This window comes from Gopherus flavomarginatus, chromosome 6 (assembly GCF_025201925.1).
Source record: "Gopherus flavomarginatus isolate rGopFla2 chromosome 6, rGopFla2.mat.asm, whole genome shotgun sequence".
Lineage (NCBI taxonomy): Eukaryota > Metazoa > Chordata > Testudines > Testudinidae > Gopherus > Gopherus flavomarginatus.
Genome location: NC_066622.1, coordinates 122,231,939 through 122,256,903, shown reverse-complemented (window position 1 = coordinate 122,256,903; position 24,965 = coordinate 122,231,939). Strand labels below are relative to the sequence as shown.

The following is a 24,965-nucleotide window of genomic DNA, read 5'->3' as shown; positions in this document are numbered from 1 at the left end:
GGGAACTGTGCATGGTACATACCCTTAGGTTCTGGTGTGTCTTTACTCACCTAAGCAATGCCTCACCATCCACACTGCTCTTTATACTCCGGCTAGGAGGGGGCATGCAGTGTCTATATTCTGCGTGCCACCATAGTGTGGATAGAACCTTAGAATCTCTGTGTCAAGCATATTATGGCGGGGTAGATAGCATAGTGTGCTCAGTGGGCAATCTATGACAGTCGAACAATTTATTAAAAGAGATTACCATAAATCCAAGACTGACTATTTTCAAACCAACCCCCACTTTTTTTGGAAAAGCCTTCCTTTAATAATGAAGGCTGAGAAGGGCCTGATATAATTTCAGTGGAATATGGGGTTGGGAGGGCAAATAATAGAGGAAAATCAGAAATCCCTAAATAATAGCAGCAGTAAAGAGACATTAATTTTGTGTTTAAGAGTAACTTTTAATTTCTTTTTATCCTGCACCTAGCAATTAACAATAGATGATTTATAAATAAATAACATAAAATCAGAATTTAAACCTGTAAATTCAACTTCAGTATTTTGAAAGCTAAAATTGCTGCATTTTAAGTTATTCTAGAAATCAGCCAACTTCCATTTTTATATGTTGTGATTTTTTTTCTTTTTGTACTTTTTTACATGTTAAAAATACCTTCCAATCTGGCAGTGATTGTGTGAACAAACTAATCAAACCGTTTTGTCAATCAGCGCTTAACACCAAATTTTAGTGCAGTTGAAAAATTGGACTTCATTTTAATAAGCTTATTAAATTGCAAATAGAACAGAAAACTTAGTGGCATCTCATTTTGTAATCATTTAAGTGACTGTGATCTTTATACTTTTAAATTAAAGTGTGTGACATCTTTTTATATTACTCTACCATGATCTGCTTGTGCTGCATCAGCTAGAATACTTGACTTAAAAAAAAATGTCAAGGAGAGTGAATGTGCTGCTGCAACGTGTGTGTGTGTGTGTGTCTGTCTGTCTATCTATCTATGTGTAGATATACGCACACAGGTATAGTAACAATACATTAACAATAGTACATACATTTCAGTAGTATGAAGAATTTACATGTGATACAGATGACCTTCACGACTCTATGACAGACTTACAGACTAATTATTAGATTAAATGTATATTGTCAAGAATTTCCTTTGTTTCACAGCCCCTCTCTTGTTTAGATACATTGCATTTGACTGTTAATAGTGTTTGTGCATTCTCAACTTCTTTCTCTCAACTTTAACATATTTTCTGGCAGTGAGGCTAGTTTTAGTTAATTACAAAATAAAATATTATGCACAGCAATATGCAAATTGCAGTAAGCCCCATGAGTCAGGCTGATTTCTCATGAATACCAATAGATGCTTCAACTGCATTACATTTATTTCCCTAGCATCATAAACGTATTCATTTTCCAAGGCTTTTCAGTTTGATTTTAATTTCCAGAGGTGTATTTTTAATTGTGATGGATCAAATGGGGGTCTCTATAACTATCTTAGCTGTTGAATTGGGTAGTCCTTTGAAATTGGCCTTAGTGGCTACATGCAAAGTATTGTTGTGCAGCCATTAACTATATGGAGTTTGAAATATGCTAATATCAAAACCTCTTTAAAGCTGCTCCTGCTTACTGAACTATGTAAAAACTGCTTTATAGATGTGTATTTGGTGTATTTCAGTGCTGAATCTGTAACGCTGAATGAGTGTCTTCAGTTGTCATATCTACCTTCCAAACGAAACTACATGTTGTTACTCTATCCCAGAGAAATTTTGATTCTTGACCTGGAAGTGAACCAGACAGTAGGTGTAGTAGCTATTGAAAGAACAGGCATACCTTTTCTACAGGTAACATATCCAGTTTGTTTCTGCCTATGCTTATTTCATTTAACATTCTTTGCAATTAAAACCAGTCCTTACTGTATTCTGTTTACAAACATTTATTGATTTTTATAAATATCAAAAATATGAATCTGTCTTTCTAAAGTTTTATGTTTCCTGTGTGGCTGTCAGCAAAGAGATGTTTAGGCTGGGATTTTTAGTCTATAAAACCCAAGGAAAACTTTAATTTAGAGTGTGAAGAGCAAAGGTTCTTAATGTGCTTTAATATCTGAGAAATACTACTGAGCTACCATATATTCTGTACTGCATAACACTGTGTGCATGTGAATTATTTTACTATGTGCTATGAGAAAAAGCTACTTTTTCATCTATAAAGGAATCTTGAATTTAGAACTAGGGTCCCATGGCACATGGAATGGTTTGTTCAAACCATGGTATGATCACAAAATTGCCCCCTCCATCTCAGCAAGAACAGTTGTTGATCAGACTGGCAGGGGATAGACTTGGTGGAGTAGGCTTGAGCGCTCCACAGCCTTTCTCTTCCACCCCAACCCCATTGCAAGTAAAGATTTTTCCTGGGCTAGGGTAGAGAAGAGGTACCTCTGCCTCCCCCTGCCACCCATTGGCCCTTGGGGGGGAGAGAGAGAGAGAGAGAGATGATTAGCTCTCCCATCCCTCCCATCTCTTTGCTGGATGTAAAGCTTCACTGGCATGCCTGCATAAGCCATTCTGGCGTGATTACTGCCGTACTGTCTCTATTGGAAAAATGGAGGTATAATTTGAACTGTATTTTCAAGATTCTGTGCATCTGACCAGATCCCCAGTTTTGGAATCAAGAAGGAATTTTCCCTCAGGGGAAGATTCATGTAGTGTCTGGGGGAGTTTACTTTCCCATAGCATTCTGGAGACCTGGTTAGAGGCTAATAAGGAAAGGTATTTAAAAGCTGTAAGTTTAATAAGTGAAGTTGGTAACTTCATCACAACCTGTGGCCAGTGCAGATGAGAGGCTGAAAGATATCAACTCCCAAATGTAAACATGAATAAGCAAGCTGGGAGATGGATGTAGCTTTAGGAAGGAGGGGAGAACATGTCTTCACAAACTGAAATACCTTTCCCCATTAAAATTAATAAAGTTGCAGTCTGCCAATTTAAAATCTATCTCTGTGTCTGTTTCGTTCTCCTGCATGCCCTGCTCAATTTTTTTTTTAAATATGATGTAGCTCGGTTGCTGGAGATAAGTGTGGAAACTGATTTTGTTTGTATTATTTCTAACACATGATTCTGAAAAATCATGAAGTTACGGTATCCCAATTGCAATGGTTAAGTTTTGTTCTCACTTACACCATTGTAACTTGGAGCAGGGCCTAGGTCAGTAGCTTTAGGCAAGGTAAACTGGCTTCTTTTCATAAACTATCTCCACATTAATTTTTCCTGTTTTTTGTGAATCCTTAGTCATTTAGTTTGTCTGATCAAGATTCCATTTGGAATACTGACATGCTGTTGAGATATTCATGCAGCAGGGTGTAATCATTCAACATAATAATTGCATTTTCCAAATAGTTTACATTTGTGTGGGCAGGGAAAAAATGAAAAGATTGAAAACTGTGAATTATGTTCATTCTAAACTCATGTCAGGGTGAAAATATTTTCAAGTTCCATTTTTAAATGAGTTTTTAAATGCTTCCTGGTGAAGGGTGGGGAGGCTAGTTGGGCAAGAGTGAGAGAAGTGCATGGCCATAGAAGCAATGTGGCATCCATAAGTTCCTCACCCACTGACAGTTTTTTTTGATGAGTAACAGACAATGAAAAGAAATAAACTAGATAGGGGAAAAGCTGGCCCCTGATGCAGCAGGCATTGTTTAATTAAGCTCACAGAGGCCTACTGCAAATCCAGCCTTTTTGTGGTGGTATAAAAACTACCAGTGTGGAAACAATTCTGTGGAAAAAGGAAATTTCATTTTCTGTGTGTTTAGCTTTTTACACACAATATTACATGCACTCCTCTGAGCATCTGTCTTTGCTTGATTAGGTAGCCAAATCAAGTCTATGGTCTTATCCAAATCTGTTTGTTCTTATGGAATCATGAATTCCTGGGACTAGAGAAAAAGTAGAGCAAAATATCACAGCTACAACAAATGTGAGTGCAATTGTGTATGTACATGTGGAAAGAATGTCCTCCCATCCCCCCAAAAAGGAAAATGTCAAGTTCCTCATAAGCTGACTGATTTCACCTGTACCAGTATCATTTGAACCATCAATTGATTTTCCAGTTTAGTTCCAAAGATATTGATGATGCTATAAAGAGAGGTTCTCAAACTGTGGTCTAAGCAGAGTTGATTGTTCACATGATGACTCCTTATTTTCAACTGCTAAATTTATATTAAAAGGCATGTCAATTACTCCATTTGGATGATAGTTCCTGGTGCTTAAACTCTTGAAATTCTTAGACATTGCAGACATTTCTGTGACTACCCAGCAGTTGTCTGACTACTCATGAATAATGTGTAATCCCGAATTACAAGAAACTGAGGCTTTATTCACAAATATTTGTATAATATAACTGTTCAGATAACTCTAAAAATAAAGTTCCTATGCTGAATAATTTTATCACATGGTTTAAAAGAAAACTTGTGCTGAAAATCTCATTGTTAATATGTGGTACGCAGATTTTTACTATTTTTTTAAACTAAAGACTGCCACTCAGTTTGCTTAAATGAGTTCCTGGGCTTTTTGCACAGGGGAAAAAAAAGGCTTTTTTTACAGATAATATAACTAGATATATTAGTTTAAGTAGTTCCTTAGTGGTATATTCTTTAGTAACTCCTTCAGTATAAATGAGCATGCACCTTTTGATGCATATTAACATAAATTGCACACTGTGTAATCTTGTGTTTAATGCAGTGCTCTTTGACATCTGCTTATACAGGTAATTCCATGCTTTCAGCGTGATGCTTTGTTTTGCCTGCACGAGAATGGTTGTATAACTTTAAGAGTTCGCAGATCTAACATTAGTATAACTGGTACACCAAATGAGGACCCAGGTGAGTTTTGTGTCTACAAATGATCAAAACTGAGTATGATGTCAGAATCAGCTCCTCTGGCCTAAATTTTAATTTATTTTTTTCAAATACAAACACTTTTTCTGCAAAACATTAAAACCTGGTCTTATAATAAATGGTTGTTTTTTTTCTGTGATGGTTGGTCATGAGTTTTTTTAACTAAATTAATTGAATTTCCACTGTTTTCTCCAACTTAATTCTAAATTCCCTTGGCTTTTAATGCAAGATAAGAGCCTGAATATCCTTTAATTGCTGAATAAATAATCTTTTTAAATTATGTATCATCTTAATAATCAAATCTGTAGGGAAAATCCCAATAAATGGTTTTTAATTTGTTCTATCGTGTCTTTGGACAAAGCAAAAGATGCTTATGTTTCTAAATAAATTATTATGTGTATACACAAGTTTTTGGAAACAATTTGCTCTGAAGAGTTTATTACAGTTTAATGTAAATTGGAGTCAACTAATATAATACTGTAATTCCAGTTCTAAGTTACTAAACTTCTGTCATTGGTTATATAACACATTATTACTCAGTTAAATGTTTTAATTAAATTAAACGGAATAAAGGACATAAGTTAACTATATATACATGCTTAAGCCTGTAAATTTTAAAATCCGCTGGGAATAAGTGGTGGTTCTGATAAAGTTTTTCAATAGGCTTTTGTGGTTTGTGTATTTTTAGTGAGCTGCTGTAGGCATCACATTCCCTTGTTCCAATTTTACAAGCATGTCAGAAATGTATTTTAGATTAAGCAGAGAAGAGGATGTCCCAAGGCAAATTGGCTTTTGTTAGCATATTTTGGAGATCTTATTTCACTATCTGCTTACTAATCTAGAGGACACCTTTCTTTCACTTATTTTGAAGAGAAGTTTTGGAAATAGAGAAGTCATGTTTATAATGTTTGAAAAATTGTAATGGAATTACCCATTTTCAAGGTAAAAGGATACCCACCGTAGAATTTAAGACCACCTGTTGTATAAGTTAAAGGTGAAAATGTGTTTAATTTCTAATTTTCTTTCTTAAAAACTTGTTTTCCTATGAACATTCTATGCATCTTAACAAAAAAGTAAATTGTTCTTCCCATTTAACCATATTAACCTCCAATAATAGTATCCTATTTTGGGGTCTGAATGTTATGTATCTTATACTTGGTCCGTTGATATTACAGATCCAGATCCAGTTCAGGAGCTGATTTATGACTTACGAAGTCAGTCTGATGCAATCAGGGTGACAAAGACAGTTCGCCCATTCAGTGTGGTGTGCTGCCCAGTGAATGAGAACTCTGCTGCTCTCATAGTCAGTGATGGGAGAGTAATGATATGGGAACTGAAGTCTACCATTTCTGGCAGAAATTTACGTAACAGGTAATTTTATTATGTTTCCGTTACATTGGTGTTTAATTGTATTTACACGAAGCACTTAATCACATTGTGTGACAACATAAAGGTAACAGGGTGAGTCATACTTCTTGAAAATACGGAAAATTTATGTGCAGTAAGAGGATTAAAATAGTTATAATTAACTAAAGGGCTTTAGATTTCATTTGTGTTTTGGGGGAAGGGATTTTATTCCCGCCTCCCTCCCACTTGTTTAACATTTATCCAAAAATACAGTAGAGACCAACATTAACATTTTATTTCAAGGAAAATTTTCCTTCAACTTCATCCCTCCTTCCTACCCTGAGCATGGCCATTCAGCTTTCTTCAGACAAAACCATTCTCCTGAAGAAAAGACCTATGTGTTTTGACTGGATGAAGAAAGGGCTGCCAAAATAGTCTGGAAATTAGAACACTTTTTAGTAGGTGTCAGTGAATATCCTCCTCCCCGGACCCCCCATGGCCTGGGAGCAGCCCTACAAGCACCCCTCACCATAGTTTTCCCTCTTGGTTCCTCGTTAAACTAAAAAAAGAGGCATTTACAAGTCCGGTAACAACATCCCTTCTTAGGTCTGGTTTATAAATCTACTCGGGCTAGTGGTAGATTCAAGCTCCAGCTTGTTGCAAACTAATGTTTGCATAGACAAGTTCTTATATGGCTTAAGGAGACTGATTTTTACACCCCTGTTTATCTACTTTTCTGAATTTGATCCATTGCTATAAGGCATTTGAATATTGAGTCAGTTAAAAAGGGGTTGGGACAGGGAATATTCTGATGTAACCATGTTCTAAAATAATGTAGCTATAATGTTCTAAACTGTATATTAATACTTTTCTAGATGTGAGGTCTGTGGCTACTGCACTGATTAATTTGGTGTTAAAATAGGAATAGTAAAGAAAAAATGCCCGTATAAAATTTTGGATGTCAGTTCAGAACAAGAACTACATTGAGGTAACTTGTCACAAATGCAAAGCAAAGAGGATTGCTTAGAAAATGTGTGTAGGGAAGATGAGAATTGCTTTGAGTTAGCATGATAATTGCCTTATATTGGTGAGATTATATATGGAAACTCGCCAAAATAATGTTGCAGATAATAAGTAATGGGGGTTTAAGTGACATTGGAAAGAACAGTTCAGGAAAAATTAGAACCAAGTGCATCAAGCAAGCATCCGTGCCATTTTGCATTCACAGCTTATTTTTTCTTCCTTTAAAGCAATTCAAGTGCATCACCTTTGTATTCACCTGTTGCTTTCTGTGGAATTCCTGTAGGAGCATTCCAAAATAAACTTCCAGATCTTTCACTGGATAACATGATAGGTAAGAGTTACAAATAATAATTTTACAGCTAGACTTTTAAAACTAAAGAGAAAATCTTATGGTTTGTGGACTCTACGTAAATACTGAAGCTAGATTGGGTTTGAGTTGTAATGTTGCAAACCTGAACAGCATTTCTGTTTTTTAAAGAAAATATTCAATTAATATTTCTGTGACATGAAGACAATATACCTTGTGTTTGCTCCTCTTAAAAAAGTAATGTTGGGAAAATAATCAACATTGCAATAGCAGGAGAACCTCTGTAAATGTGGGAATAACAGTAACAGTTCCTGTGAACCACCTGTGTGAGAATTTGGGTTCACTGCATTTGAGTAAGGGTCTTTTCTGCACTAGCCTATTCAAATCCAATGCAGAGAGAGCCTGACTGTGAGATGTGACCTAAGCTTACCTATTACCGACATGGTGTAAAGATATACTGCCCTTGAATGAATTTTCACCCTCAGCAGACTACTGTTCAAAAAACCCTTCTTTTCGATAACTTGATATGATTTGGAGCATTAAGGAAGGACACTTAGGACCTGATTCTCCATTACCTGCACATTGTGTAGTCATTTACACCAGTGCCATTCTGATTTAGTACCTTTCTTACAACTTCTTTGCATTGGTGTAAATGGCTGTGCAAAGCATAGGGCAACAGAGAATCAGGCTCTATTTTTCTTCTATCTTTAGTATAATTGCTGTGCAAGTGCACTTAATGTCTAGAAGTGGAGTATATTCCATATTAACTTTCCAGAATTATCCCTTCTTTTTCCCTCCAAATGGACTGCAAAACACTTTTGAACTGTAAAAGACAAAAATGAAGCCACTTCTGAGTTTATGGAAATAAATCAGAATCTACAAAATGTGCATATTTGTATTCCTAAAGATAAAAATGGGGGCAAATGGAGGCAAGGGGTTTGAGATGTAAGCAATTATCAGCTGAAATGTAAGTCTCCTGAAGATAGTTCTGCCTGTACCTATTGCAACAATGTTGAATGCCTCTTTAAATACAAGTTACTACTGCATATATTTGTTGGTAATTAATTGCCTTATAAGGCCTTGCAGCTGGTAAGTATATATCTACTGTCAGATTAAAATGCGATGCTTACAGAAGCTTCATTTTTTTAATATAAAGCAGGACAAGGTGCAGTTACTGGTGAAGAACAGTTAAAAAATTCTTTCTTTCAAGAAGTGCACCTCAAATTCCTGCTGACCGGGCTTCTCTCAGGACTTCCTTTACCTCCATTTGCTATCCGTATGTGTCCACCTCTAACCACAAAAAACATAAAACAGTATCAGCCTCTCTTAGCTGTTGGTAAGTACTCTGAATGTTGTACTTACGTGTGAAAGTTGTGCAAAACCAAGGATAATTTCAATCTATTTTTAGTACTGTGTATCCAGTCCAAAGCAGAGGCCATTTTAGTAACTTTCATTAGAAATATTTTTTGCATAGTTTTGCTCCCAGCAGCTTTGGGCATATGTGGTGCAGCTTGTAAATGTAGGTCGTTTGACTGTCTTGTGCTTAGAAACAGGTATTTTGTTGGTATTTCTGTCTTCCATGTTGCACTCTGTTCATGGAATACTTTACCAAAACCTGTTCTGTAAGGCAGTGATTGCTCCTCATTCCAAACCCTCCTAGAAATTCACTTCTGTATGCCACTTGCCCAAAATGAATTAATGATCTTAATATGTGCCTTAAGGCCCCGATTCAACTGAGTAACAGCATATACTTAATTTTAACCATGTGATTAATTTTAACCGTGCCATTTTTCCTTGCCATATTTCATTCGGTTCTAAAGCATCTTGATACTACTGTGATTGGCATTGAGGGCCTGATCTTGCAAACCCTTGCTATTTAGGCTCTGATCCTGCAACTGGCTCCAAATTGGCAAGACCCCCCGTGCTAGTGCATAGCACCAATGACTTCACTGGGATTCCAGCCAGGCTCAGACATCTACCTGAGTGGAGCCAGTTGCAGGACTGGGGCCTGAGACACACTGTAATGTTTGCAAGATTGGACCCTGATTCTTGACTTCTCCTGGGGCTGAAGTGACTCACCTCATTTTGGAAAGCCCCTGAAGCCTGGCTAAATTACAGCAACCTCCTCAGACTACACCTGTGGGCTTCCGCACTGTCTGGAATCTCTACAACATAGCATGCTGGAGTCTAGCCCCCAACATCCCCATTCTACTCCCTTTACCAGGATTGCAAAGGGACCTTCAGAAAGCATCTTATAGTTAGTTGTCTATCACAATGTCTGTGCTGGAGAATCCTCCTGTGACCACAGCTGGGTGTTTTGGGAGCCATTTACACATTCCAGTTCTCGTACACAGGATTTCACTCTGGGATTTGTAAATCCTCCTAATCCTGTTTTAGTAAGTCAGTACTATTGCAAATAATGTCATTCAATAATTATTTAATGACAGTAGACTTTTTGAGATTAAAAAAGTTAAAAGCTTTATTACGATTAAAATGCAAATGATCAACATCACACGTCAAAAATATACATTGTAAATATCCTTACATCAAACTCTGAGTTCTCAAGCAGAATTTTTTTCTTTTCCTGCCTGTAAATTTCTAGTCTATAGCGAAATCACCATTTACTGACAAATATCTAATCCTTCCACTGTGGCTTTTGCCTTAGTATTTGTTCCAAGAGTGAAATATGAAGATTAAGAAACTAATATGTAGCTATAAAATGCTTTCAGCACTATAGGATAATATTTACTGTATACCGAGAATGTGTTCTTTAAGCACCAGTCTTTCATCCCGTTCTTTATATCAGTGGTTTTCAACCTTTCCAGACTACTGTACCCCTTTCAGGAGTCTGATTTGTCTTGCGTACCTCAAGTTTCACCTCACTTAAAAAAAACTAATTACTTACAAAATCAGACATCAAAAAATTAAAAAGTGTCACTATTGCTGAAAAATTGCTTACTTTCTCATTTTTGCCATATTATTATACATCAACTGGAATATAAATATTGTACTTATATTTCAGTGTGATATTTGAGCCTGTTTTTCACTTTTGAGCCTTCTCTGAAGCCTAAGCCCATGCGACGGGGCTGAAGCATGTAACTTAGTTTCATGGGAGACCCTGTGGCATGGGACCTTAGACAATTCCTTGTGCTTGCAATCCGCGTAAAACAGAGGTGGGCATCCTGCAGCCCGCGGGCCGCACGCAGCCCATCAGGGTAATCTGCTGGCAGACTGCAAAACAATTTATTTACATTGACGGGGTGCATGCAGATTACCAGTGGATTACCCTGATGGGCTGCGTGTGGCCTGCAGGCCACAGGTTGCCCACCACTGCCCTAAACCCATCTTGTGAGCCTGATGGGGCCTGCAACCTCTAGGTTGGGAAATACTGATCTAAATAAGAAGACATACCCCCGTAAGACCTTTGCATATCCCCTGGGGTACATGTTGAGAACCATGGCTTTAGACAGTCGTTTCCATATCTATACCCATAACAGTCTGTTAGAGGGGAAAAGTGCACTATTTCTATTGAGTTTATATATTTTTTCTTAATAGTAAACTTCATTATTCATGAAGTTTTTTGATCTAATTGGTTTAAGCTAGAAGCTCTTAATATATTTATTGGTTTGTAGTTTAAAACAGAGATGTTTATTTTTTTCAAAGAAGAGAAAGCAGAATTGTAAATATTGATTTATGAAAATTTGCCATGTTGCTCCTTCTGGATTATTGAGAAAACCAATTTATTATCTTCACATATGATTCAGTAACTCTACTTGTGTAATAAAAGTAAAACTACCTGGTACTTTAGTATCTAGTGAACATGCTTTTGTGTAATTAAAAAAAAAAAACCCACTTTTGTTCCCAAATCTTCAGCAAATTTTAAAAGTTGGAAGCCCTAACAGGTACATGAATGTTTCCTGGCATAAACTGAACCTTACAATCTTTGAAGTAGGATTTAAACTTTAATCCTTTAGAAATCAAAGTGCCCACTTTGTGCTGGAAGTGTGACTTATTTATAGATTAAATTATTTGGAGTAGTTGTGACTCTTGTGTTTTCATTTTTTAAAATTACTTCAAAAGCTGCTGTGCATATATTTTTTTTTTATAAAATACAAATGACTTTCTATAGGTACAAGCAATGGCTCAGTCTTAGTGTATAATCTTACCAGTGGACTTTTACACAAGGAGTTAAGCATCCATTCCTGCGAAGTCAAGTGAGTTTGTTTTTAATTCTTGCTAATCGTTTGGGGGGATGAGAATTATAGTATTTATTATTCCATAAGCAATGCAGTCATTGTGACACACAAGAAAATTACCCTGTTGAATTTTCTGCCCTAGTATCTTTGCTCTGCAAAACCAATACCTCTTTGTGAAAATTAGATTGGAAATTGCATTGAACTATAAATATTTGAATTGGTAACTAATGTGCCTGTTGATCTAGGATGAACGTTAGCTGTTCGCATATTCTCTAGAACATTGGAGGACAGAGAATTCTTTCTAGCATGATAAACTTTATTACAATGTCTGATTTATATGGATCTTACTATTCATGTTCCTTTTCTCATTGGAACTAATTCCACTCCATTTGTTAAGGTTTATTTTCTTCTTCGAGTGATTGCTCATATCTGTTCCAGTTAGGTGTGAGCGCGCACCGCATTCATGAAAGTCGAAAACTTTTTCCCTAGTAGCTGTCTGTCGAGCCGGCTGAGGAGCCCCCTGAAGTGGCGCTGATATGGCGTTCTATATAAGACCCTGCTGGCCCGACCCCACTTCAGTTCCTTCTTACCACCTGTGATGGTTGTTGGAACAGTGATCTCTTGTTTCTCATGTGCTCCACGAACCCCTAGCTTCTTCTTACTAGTTACCTTTGTTAGTTAATTGTCGATAGTTATCTTAGTGTTAAGTGTTACTGTTACTGTAGCATTAAGTGTAGTTTAGTAGTTGAGGGCAGTTTGTGGGGCTCTGGGGCACGCTGTCCCAGGGCTTCAAACTTTGCACTTCTTGCAACAAGCCCATGCCTACGGGCGATCCCCACAACTCTTGCCTTAGGTGTCTGGGGGAGGGCCATCAAGCTGACAAGTGTAAAATCTGTAAGGTGTTGACACTCCAAACAAGAAAAGAGGGGGAAATCCAATTCAAGCAACTCCTCATGGAGTCCGCATCCCTTTCAAGATGCAGGACCGAGTGCCTCGGTGTGCAGTGTTCCCCCAATGGTACTGGCCATGGCACCACAGAAGATCCCGTGCCTGCTTTGGGACCGATAATCTCCTGGGCCCCAGAGATGTCCGTCCTGACACTGCTCCCACTCCCCAGTTGCTCGAAAAAAGCAAGCCTTACGAGGACCCTCTATTAGGCCTGAAGCGGTCACTCTGATCCTAACCGAGCAAGCTTCGGACCAGGCCTCTGACAAGACTGCTAGTCCCTGGTCTCCTCATGGCAGTCATGCGCAAGAGACCGCGCAAGTGGAAGAGGTTACTTTGCCTTCCACTCCAGATACCTTTGAGGCCACCAGAGGACTCATCGAAATGACAGCACCGGTGTCCCCGATCCAAGCACCGGCTCCAGCCTGAATCCCGGTACCGACCAAGGACAGACCGGCGATGTTCAGACTATTAGCCCTCAGACCAGCATCTCCACGCTACTCTGAGTCCCGGAGTCATTCGGAATCCCGGCACCACTCCAGGTACCGGTCTAACTCATGGCACCGGTTAGACTTGGTCGCTGTGGACTGCTGGAACATGGTCCTGCTTGAGATCCAGGTCATGTTCATCATCCTCGCGGCACCATTTCGGACATTCCCCAGTCAGGCCTAGGAGGCCTCGGTCATGACCCCCCAGCGCCCAGCTGGCAACTCTAGTGGCAACTTTGGACCCCTTGGGCATATCATCAGGCCCAGGGCGCCCCCCCCCCCCGCCCCAGTTGCCCAGCTATCGTCGCACTCAGACACCTGGCCTCTTGAGGCAACCCTCAGCTGCCCCTCTCCAGACCAGGAGCAACCTGTGGAATCAGCACCCGTGGTAGGGGCTACCCCAGGCATACACATCTGACTAAGGAGCCACCTCCCTCCCGGCTCTCCCAGTGGAGTCGTCTTCATTCTCCCCTGACGAGGCTGTGGCTGGCATGTCCACATCTGGTCCACCTCCGATGGACTTTAGAGTCCTACAAGAACTACTTAGGCGCGTAGCCCTTAATATGAACCTCCAAGTTGAGGAGGTTGTGGAGGAGGAGGATCCTATAGTGGACATTTTAGGCCCAGAAGGGCCTTCCAGGTGGCCCTCCCCATGAATAAAACTATTCAAACCAATGCCAAAACTCTCTGGCAAACCCCGGCTTCCATTTCCCCCACAGCCAAAGGGATGGAAAGAAAATACTTTGTCCCCAGTAGGGGATATGAATACTTTTTCACCCACCCCGCCCCATGCTCGCTTGTGGTGGACGCGGTGAATGCAGAAGAAAGACAAGGCCAACAAGGGCCCACTCCCAAATCAAAGGACGCCAAAAGGCTGTAACTTTTCAGAAGAAAAGTTTATTCTACTGGTGATCTCTTGCTACGGATCGCGAACCAGCTGGCGATCCTCAGTAGATGCAATTTTAATTCCTGATCTGCGGTCCTTAAGTTCCAAGACCTTCTCCCAGCAGAGGTTTATATGGAACTGGTGGCCACTGCTGAGGAGGAAAAATTGGTAGCTCGAACCTCCCTTCAGGGTTCCATTGATGCTGTGGACACGGCTGCACGCACTCTGGCATCGCCATGCGGTGGAACGCCTGTCTCCAGTTTTCGGGACTTCCGCCTGAGGTGCAGCACGCTATCCAAGATCTCCCCTTTGATGGACGGGGCCTGTTTGCAGAGCAAACCGATTCCCCCCTATATACCTTAAAGGACACAAGAAACCCTATTAAATTCTTGGTTATGCATACTCTGGCTAACCAAAGAAAGCCATTTAAACCCCAGACCTCCCAGCAACATCCCTTCCCACCTAGACCCAGGCAGGACTTCTCCCATCGGAGAAGCAGGTACTCTTGACGTAGATCGTCACGTCCCCTCTCCGGACAGGGTCAAGGACAATCCAAGCCACCCCCGGGCCCTAAGCGTCTATTTTGAAGGTGCGCTCAAGGACGAACTACTAGTTCACACCCCGGACAATTATCCCTTGCTGAACCATCTATCCCATTTCTACCATACCTGGTCCCGTATTACATTGGACCATTGGGTCCTCCGCGTGGTGCAGACGGGATATTCTATCCATTTCCGCTCCATTCCACCCTCCTTCCCCATCCCTTTTCAGGGACCCTTCTCATGAGCAGCTCCTTGCCGAGGAGTTACAATCCCTCCTTGCCCTAGGGGCAGTGGAGGAAGTGCCTTAGGCGCTCAGGGGCAAGGGTTTCTACTTCCGTTATTTCCTTGTCCCTAAGACAAAGGGATGCCTAAGACCCATTCTGGACCTCAGGGAGTTCAACAAGCACATCGTCAACCTGAAGTTCCGCATGCTCTCCTTAGTCACTGTTATTCCCTCACTGTATCTAGGAGACTGGTATGCCGCCCTCGGTACGAAAGAGACGTACTTTCACATTTCAATTACTCCGTCTCACAGGTGTTTACTCCGTTTTGTGGTGAACAAGATGTACTATCAGTTCACAGCCCTCCCGTTTGGCTTGTGCACAGCCCCTCGTATCTTTACCAAGTGTATGGTGGTCGTGGCAGCTTTTCTTTGCCAACCCAATGTGCACGTCTTCCTGTATCTCGATGACTGGCTTATACGGGGCCAGTCTCACCAACAAGTCCGGTCTCAAGTACAACTGGTCATGGACACGTTCAGTTGCTTGGGCATCATGCTAAACATCAGCAAGTCTGTCCTCTCCCCTATTCAAACAATAGAGTTCATCGAGGCAATCCTGGATGCGAACCAAGCAAGGGCTTTCCTCCCGGAGTCCCAGCACCTGGCTATAGTAAGCATAATTACCAACCTCTGCAAGTTTACCACCACCACAGCAAGGCAGTGTCTCAGGTTGCTGGGTCACATGGCATCCTGTACCTACGTGGTGCAACACACCAGGTTATGACTCAGTCCTCTACAGACGTGGTTGGTGTCAGCTTATTGACCGGGCAGCAACAGTCTAGATATGGTGCTCACAGTTCCAAAGCATACTCGACTCCCTGCGCTGGTGGCTGGATCCCTGTATGGAGGGTGCCGGGGTTCCATCCCCCTCAACCCACCCTGACCCTGGTTACAGACGCATCCACCCTGGGATGGGGGGCCCACTCAGGAGCCTGACAACACAGGGCTTATGGCACAAAAAAGCAAGCTGCCAATACATATCAATATCAAAGAGCTCAGGGCAATTCGCCTTGCGTGCCAAGTGTTCCTTCCCCACTTACAAGGCCACTGCGTAGCAGTCCTAACGGACAACACCATGGCCATATTCTATCAGAACAAACAAGGCGGAGCCCAGTCATCACCGTTCTGCCAAGAAGCCCTCCTTCTGTGGGAATTCTGTTTACCCACTCCATCACCCTTCAGGCCTCGTACCTGCCAGGTGTCCAAAACGTACTGGCAGACAGCTTGAGCAGACGTTTCCTCACACACGAATGGTCGATCCGCTCGGACATCATTCACTCTGTTTTCTACATCTGGGGGTTTCCCCAAGTCAATTTGTTTGCTTCACGGACCAACAGGAAGGGCCCAGCCTTCTGTTTCTTCTGGGGTCACAGCCCAGGCTTGATAGCAGACGCCTTCCTGATCACGTGGTCGGACCAACTGCTTTACGCCTTCCCACCATTCCTGCTGGTCCACAAGGTGCTCCTCAAGGTCCGCTGTGACAAGACAGATGTTATACTGGGGCTCCTGCCTGGCCGCGCCATTGTTGGTACCTGGTTCTGCTGGACCTGTCAATTCGAGCTCCCCTATGCCTACTTCTCAGCCCCAACCTCATCTCACAGAACCACGGTCGTCTCCTACACCCAGACCTTCAGTTGCTCCACCTCGTGGCCTGGTAAGGTGGGTGCTCCTGGAAAGTCGCAAGCTGTCGACTAGGCTAACCTATGAGGCTAAGTGGAAGAGGTTTTCCTGCTGGTGCGCTCAGCGGCAGGTGCCCCCCGCTCCAGGCTTCGATCCCGTGCATCTTGGATTACCTGATCTTGAAGGATCAGCACCTAGCCTTTAGATCCCTTAACGTTCACCTCGTGGCCATCTCTGCATTCCACCCAGGCGTGGCCAGGCACTCAGTGTTTGCGCACCCAGTCGTGCAGTGTTTTCTCAAAGGCTTGGAAAAAATCCATCCTACAATGAAGTTGCCTGTGCCTGCATGGGACTTTAACTTGGTCCTCTCCTGCCTTATGGGCTCCCCTTTCGAACCGCTGGCCTTCTGCTCACTTCTCTATCTCTCCTGGAAAGTCGCCTTCCTAGTGACCATCACTTCCGCATGTCGGGTGTCCGAGCTACAATTTTTCATAAAGATAAAGTTCAACTAAGACCTCACCCAAATTTTCTGCCAAAAGTGGTGTTCCGTTTCCATGTGAGTCAGGATATCTTCCTGACAGTTTTCTACCCAAAACCGCGTGCTGACCTTTGGGAACAGCACCTCCATTCTCTGGATATTAGAAGGGCTCTCCTTCAGCGAACAAAGCCCTTCAGTAAAACAACTCAGTTATTTGCCGCCATCGCGGAGCGGATGAAAGGCACTCCGGTTTCCTCCCAGCGAATATCTTCGTGGATCACCAGGTGTATTCATACTTGCTACAACTTGCCAAACGTCCCTCCTCCTGCTCTCATGGCTCACTCCACAAGAGCTCAGGCATTGTCAGCAGCCTTTCTGATACACATTCCCCTCCAGGAAATCTACAGGGCTGCCACATGGGCCTCGGTGCACACCTTCCCATCCAATTATGCCATCGTTCAGCACTCTCAGGATGATGCGGCCTTTGGCAGAGCGATTCATCAATCTACGGTTCCTTGACTCCGAGGTAAGGCTTGGGAGTCGCCTAACTGGAATTGATATGAGAAATCACTCGAAGAAGAAAAAATGGTTACTTATCTTTCTGTAACAGTTGTTCTTCGAGATGTGTTGCTCATATCTATTCCATTTCCCCCCCCACCTTCCCCTCTGTCGGAGTAGCCTGCAAGAAGGAACTGAAGTGAGGTTGGGCTGACAGGGTCTTATATAGAACGTCATATCGGTGCCACTCCAGGGGGCTCCCCAGCCGGCCCGATGGGTAGCTGCTAGGGAAAAAGTTTCTGCCTTCCGTGCACACGGCGCACACACACACCTAACTGGAATAGATATGAGCAAAACATCTCGAAGAACAACAGTTACAGAAAGGTAAGTAATGGGTTTTTTTTTTCTCCCCATTTATATTAAGCTGAAACTGCTGATGATAGAATTTTAGTACAAACTGAATTAAAAGCAGTTGATCTTAAAAAAATTGTAAGACACAACGCATGTAATATTTAGATATTTTTAATAAGGAGCATACATAAATCTAAAGAGCTGACATCATTTATTTATAGATATATAGTGCCATGTATTTCTATGGCACATGGAGAAGAGTAATCATAGAAGATTAGAGTTGGAAGAGACCTCAAGAGGTCATCTAGTCCAACCTCCTGCTCTAACGCAGGACCCAACCACAGCTAAATCATTCCAGCCAGGGCCTTGTCAAGCCGGGTCTTAAAAACCTCTAGGGATGGAGATTCCACCACCTCCCTAGTTAACCCATTCCAGTGCTTCGCCACCCTCCTAGTGAAATAGTTTTTCCTAATATCCAACCAAGATCTCCCGCACTTCAATTTAAGAACATAATCAGAGAGATGTTTCTGAATACCAAATTCAAGATCCATACTAGTGAAGGGAATAAAATATTTATTATTACTATGGATTATTTAGACCACATTTGAGAACCCCTAAAAATTTTCAAATTGAGTTGCGGACCCATTGGGAAATCTTAGTCTGCGGACACCAGATTGAAACCACAGTAGTGTCCAGAGGCCCTAATCAGGATTGGCCCCTTCATTGTACAAACACATAAGAAAAATATGAATAACAGAATGAATACTAGCTGCTATTCAATTACCCTGCTTTGGCTCTTCCACCAATGAATTTGTGGTGTGATTAATAGACATTACAGGGACATCATATCTGTTTTAATCTTCATTTGATTTTTCTCTTTTTCCTACTATTAACTGATTTTGAAATTATTCTCATTTTATATTTTGTTATGTAACCCACGAGATTACTAAATCCTGCTTTTTTATTTTTCATTAACGTGATTATAGCATTTAAAATTAAAAACCATTGCTAACATATCACAGATATGGTTTTAAAAAACATTTTAAAAGGCTTCTCATTAAAGCTAAACCAATGTATTATACAATTTTGTATGCATGTTGAACGCGTAACTTTCAGAAAAGTTATTTTCATCTTTTCTTCCGTTAATAATTGATATTAGTGCTGGGGTTTTCTTAATCCTTAGTGCTTTTGTATCATAAATAGAAAAAGATCAATTTATTTATCCATCTAATATGAAATTTTATACTACGACTTGAACGTTAGCTGTATTTGTTTGAATGACACTTCAATAAAATGTAGAACTACAAAAATATTCTTAAAACGGTTAGTAGAAGCTTTAGAAAATTGAAAGTGCTTCTGTTATAGTTATAAAAGATTCAGACGTAGGTATGATTAATATTGCATCTTTTGAAAATATATTTAATCATATTTATAAAGTAAACAACATAATGAGAGATACCTAATTGGGAAAATTTAATGTAAAAGATAAAGAAACCATGAATCCACATTGGACTACTGAAGATATGGAGATGGATGGCAGAGGAATTACACTTATATTTTTTTTTTTAGAATTCTTTTTTATATATTACATCAATGTGTATTTTTTATTTTGATTTAAATTGTTTCAATTTTATGGAGACTTAAATGATCACTGGCAAGGGCTTTTAACACCGCAAACTTCTTGTACCCATTTTAGAAGTTTGATAACAAAACATATTTTTCTGTTGACATCTTTTTGCTCAATATGTTTTTGAATTGAACTAAAACTATCATAAATGTTACTTAATGGTGATAGCAGCAAAGAATCCTGTGGCACCTTATAGACTAACAGACGTTTTGGAGCATGAGCTTTCGTGGGTGAATACCCACTTCTTCAGATGCATCTGAAGAAGTGGGTATTCACCCACGAAAGCTCATGATCCAAAACGTCTGTTAGTCTATAAGGTGCCACAGGATTCTTTGCTGCTTTTACAGATCCAGACTAACATGGCTACCCCTCTGATACTTAATGGTGATAGGCATCATTTGTGTAGGCAGAGCTCTAAGAGACTAGCTTCAATCTCCTGATTTAATTCTTAATAAACTAGGAGATGTTTCCTATCCAATTGTAACAACTTCAAGAGAATGATTAAGCTATGTAGGATATTGCACATTAATCTTTGCAGTTAATTAAAATGCCTGGAATACAGCAAATTTTCCTTTAGTGTGAACTCTTACTTCATCTCTAAAATATAGGTAAAGGTTTCTGATTTTTTTATTTTGACTGAAAATATACAATTTAGAGAAAGACATCGCATGCAGCTAAGTGACATCTAAGCTCACAATGCCCTCTAGAACAATAGCTGAATTAAAGTGGGAACATTTTGGGGTAGGAACTGTCTTTCTTTTACGCCTGTACTGTGCTAACACGATGGGGGCCTGATGCCAACTCTGGTCTCTAGGTGATACTGCAATACAAATAATAATGATTAAATTCTCTAGAGGACAGAAGTGTTCTTGTAGAACATATGCAATTAAATACCCTTTGGGTTTTAATTTTGCAAATATATATGTTTTTTTGTGGAAAGACTGCTAGCTAAAATCTCTGACTGTAGTTTATTCAAGGCATGTAATTAAACTCATCTGTATTGAACAATTATTTATTCTTCATATTACTAATGCATTGAAGTCTTGACTGCCATTTCGGCCTCATTGTTTAATGAAACTGGTTCATTCCATATTCCTCTTACTCTTAGTTCTCTCTCAAGTGAAAAGATTGATAGAGACAATATGAATTCACTAGAGCCTCGGTTTAAGAGTGAGTCTGATATAGGCTGGTTGCTCCTTTAGAGAGCTGTTTCACAAATGTGCTCCAACTGCCAGAAAATTTCCTTACACTGAGGCCATGGCTACACTGGCGCTTTACAGCGCTGCAACTTTCATGCTCGGGGTGTGGAAAAAAAACCAAACCCTGAGCGCTGCAAGATACAACGCTGTAAAGCCTCAGTGTAAACAGTGCCGCAGCGCTGAGAGCGCAGCTCCCAGCGCTGCAGGCTACACCCGTAGAGGATGTGGAGTACGTGCAGCGCTGGGAGAGCTTTCTCCCAGCGCTGGCGCTGCGACCACACTCTAAACTTCAAAGCGCTGCCACGGCAGCCCTTTGAAGTGCAAGTGTAGCCATACCCTCAGACAAATGTACCTACTAGAGATCTATCATGATGGTTTTGAGAACATTATTGATGCAATAGATGAATGTCTTATACATGGGGATCTGGCAAAAGTGGTTCTTTTACTTTTGTAGACAAAATGCATGGTTAACAGATACATGAAATCGTGATGGCCCTTGAGATTGAATCTTGCAATGCTGTTCCAACTGCATTTTCTTACAACTGCTTCAGAAAGTTTTACATAAATGTGCCCAAAACATTATTATATTTATATCTGCAGTGATTCAGCAAACTGTGTGAGGAAATCCTGAAGATCTAAATAATGCAAAAAAGTTTTTGTGGCCTGAGTGACCCTTGGCTCTTGCTGGAGGGTGTTTTTAAAGCTGTCCTGAAATCATCTCCAGTTTTTTAAAACGAGTTCTGTTTCATGACTCATTCTGGTGTACTGTAAGGACACATGTGAGTTTAAATTCAAATCTGTCTATCTACCAGGATTTTGCACATAATACTGTGCTCATTGCCATGTGGCAAGGAATAAAGGGAAAAAAATCATACCAGCAATGACAAAAAGTTATGTGGGAAACTATTTTCTGAGTGTTTTTTTATGTGAGCGTGCCATAGGAAAGAAATGTGAAGACTTGCAGCCTGTGAAAACCTTCCCCAGTCAGACAAAGCAAAAAGGTGACACTGCTTCCTCAAACATGACACTATTGTATACTGGGTTTTTAATGTGAGATTAGAGAATAAATTGGAGGGCAATTTATATTGGTGTGGGCAAACAACTTGTATAGTGGTCGTCTGCTTGTCATTGGAGAAACAGTGGCTCTTTGAGGATGGTATTTTACTCCTCTCTCTATGCCTAGCTTACATTGCATGAAAATTGGCAAGCAGTGGTACATAGAAACATACTGTGTTCTTCCAATGCTGACATTGAAGCCTAACTAGTATTCTATTCAGCTGTCTGACACCATTCAGAAGGGAGAATTCTGTCACAATTATGAAAATTTTATATTTCTACTAGGACATCTTAATTTCTAACAGCTTGTCCACGGATTTGTAGAAATATTTTGCTGAGCTGCTGTTGGACAATGTCAAACTGCTAGTTTCATGTTGGACAGTTATGCTCCGAATGACCAGAATTGGCATATTATGTATTGGTTTCAAGTACCAATGTGGAGCTTTCACTTTGCCATATTTGAATTTAGAAAAGCAAGAGCCGTCCTTTCCAATGACTCACTTTATATGTAATATATGATATATTATAATAAATTTTGAGTTAATGCATTAGCATTTTATTACTCCTGGGTAACAATACTAATTCTGAACTCAGAAATGTTGAATTTTAGTGAAGAATTTATTTTTAAATGATATAAAGATAAAATTGATGAAATGCTTTAATTATGTTCTGATGCAAAATTGAGAACTGAATTTTAGATACCCATTTAAAAAAAACAAATTGGGTCCATTCTCTCTCATAATGGTCAAATACCTGTGAAAAAAGGCAGGACGATGCCTTGTCTATATACAAGGTACTGGACACAGTTCTGCTGAAAGTGTCTGTCTGGGACATACCAAATTCAGTGCCATTTCAGCTTCTCTTTATTAACTTTCCTCAAAATATTTTGTTACCATTGCTGAGATTCTTACATTTTGGCACTTTAAATGTGCAAACTGATTTTTCTTTAAATACAACTAAAGTACTTTTGAATTAAAATCAAAGTGTGTGGAAAGAATACAAATTTGGGGTTGAAAATCACTTTAATTTTGGCTTTTTTTCCTCTTTGTCCTAGTTTATTTTCTGTGCTTTCTTCCGTAAGTCTATTTGTAAAGTGACAAGATTCCTTCCCTGGCTAGATTCAGCTTGTTATCCACCTGAGGATTTAAAAACTGTAATGGAGTTATAGGTTCTTAATCAAAATCTTAATTTCCCTGAAAAGTGCACATTGATCAGAACTATGGACTTTAATGGTAAAATAGCTCCTAAAAAGTGCTATGTATATAAAATCCATGAACCTTACGTTTTAACAAACAGATGTCTACTACAGGCCACCTAATCAGGTGGAAGAGGTGGATGAGGCTTTTTTCAAACAACTAACAAAATCATCCAAAGCCCAAGATTTGGTGGTGATGGGGGACTTCAACTATCCAGATAAATGTTGGGAAAATAACACCGCGGGGCACAGACTATCCAATAAGTTCCTGGACTGCATTGCAGACAACTTTTTATTTCAGAAAGTTGAAAAAGCTACTAGGGGGGAAGCTGTTCTAGACTTGATTTTAACAAATAGGGAGGAACTTGTTGAGAATTTGAAAGTAGAAGGAAGCTTGGGTGAATGATCATGAAATCATAGAATTTGCAATTCTAAGGAAGGGTAGAAGGGAGTACAGCAGAATAGAGACAATGGATTTCAGGAAGGCGGATTTTGGTAAGCTCAGAGAGCTGATAGCTAAGGTCCCATGGGAATCAAGACTGAGGGGAAAAACAACTGAGGAGAGTTGGCAGTTTTTCAAAGGGACACTATTAAGGGCCCAAAAGCAAGCTATTCCGATGGTTAGGAAAGATAAAAAATGTGGCAAAAGACCACCTTGGCTTAACCACGAGATCTTGCGTGACCTACAAAATAAAAAGGCGTCATATAAAAAATGGAAACTACGTCAGATTACAAAGGATGAATATAGGCAAATAACACAGGAATGCAGAGGCAAGATTAGAAAGGCAAAGGCACAAAATGAACTCAAACTAGCTATGGGAATAAAGGGAAACAAGAAGACTTTTTATCAATACATTAGAAGCAAGAGGAAGACCAAGGACAGGGTAGACCCACTGCTCATTAAGGAGGGGGGAAACAGTAACGGGAGACTTGGAAATGGCAGAGATGCTTAATGACTTCTTTGTTTCGGTCTTCACTGAGAAGTCTGAAGGAATGTCTAATATAGTGAATGCTTACGGGAAGAGGGTAGGTTTAGAAGATAAAATAAAAAAAGAGCAGGTAAAAAATCACTTAGAAAAGTTAGATGCCTGCAAGTCAGCAGAGCCTGATGAAATGCATCCTAGAATACTCAAGGAGTTAATAGAGGAGATATCTGAGCCTCTAGCTATTATCTTTGGGAAATCATGGGAGACGGGGGAGATTCCAGAAGACTGGAAAAGGGCAAATATAGTGACCATCTATAAAAAGGGGAATAAAAACAACCCAGGAAACTACAGACCAGTTAGTTTAACTTCTGTGCCAGGGAAGATAATGGAGCAGGTAATTAAAGAAATCATCTGCAAACACTTGGAAGGTGGTAAGGTGATAAGGAATAGCCAGCATGGATTTGTAAAGAACAAATCCTGTCAAACTAATCTGATAGCGTTCTTTGATAGGATAACGAGCCTTGTGGATAAGGGAGAAGCGGTGGATGTGATATACCTAGACTTTAGTAAGGCATTTGATACGGTCTCGCATGATATTCTTATAGATAAACTAGGAAAGTACAATTTAGATGGGGCTACTATAAGGTGGGTGCATAACTGGCTGGATAACTGTAATCAGAGAGTAGTTGTTAATGGCTCCCAATCCTGCTGGAAAGGTATAACAAGTGGGGTTCCGCAGGGGTCTGTTTTGGGACCTGTTCTGTTCAATATCTTCATCAACGATTTAGATGTTGGCATAGAAAGTACGCTTATTAAGTTTGCGGACGATACCAAACTGGGAGGGATTACAACTGCTTTGGAGGACAGGGTCAAAATTCAAAATGATCTGGACAAATTGGAGAAATGGTCTGAGGTAAACAGGATGAAGTTCAGTAAAGATAAATGCAAGTGCTCCACTTAGGAAGGAACAATCAGTTTCACACATACAGAATGGGAAGAGACTGTCTAGGAAGGAGTATGGCAGAAAGAGATCTAGGGGTCATAGTAGACCACAAGCTTAATATGAATCAACAGTGTGCTACTGTTGCAAAAAAAGCAAACGT

General features: G+C 40.2%; 1 protein-coding gene across 2 annotated transcripts in view; it reads left to right on the top strand.

The window, feature by feature from the left end:
* WDR11 (WD repeat domain 11) overlaps positions 1–24,965 on the top strand; it is an 83,399-nt gene that overhangs the window by 19,345 nt on the left and 39,089 nt on the right. Inside the window, exons 6-11 of one of the 2 annotated variants that reach the window (XM_050958934.1) lie at positions 1,683–1,848; positions 4,769–4,883; positions 6,074–6,269; positions 7,496–7,599; positions 8,735–8,911; positions 11,705–11,789. In XM_050958934.1, the coding sequence (XP_050814891.1) occupies positions 1,683–1,848; positions 4,769–4,883; positions 6,074–6,269; positions 7,496–7,599; positions 8,735–8,911; positions 11,705–11,789 (843 nt within the window). Of the gene's footprint in view, positions 1–1,682; positions 1,849–4,768; positions 4,884–6,073; positions 6,270–7,495; positions 7,600–8,731; positions 8,912–11,704; positions 11,790–24,965 lie in introns of both variants that reach the window. The other variant, XM_050958933.1, reaches the window with a different exon arrangement.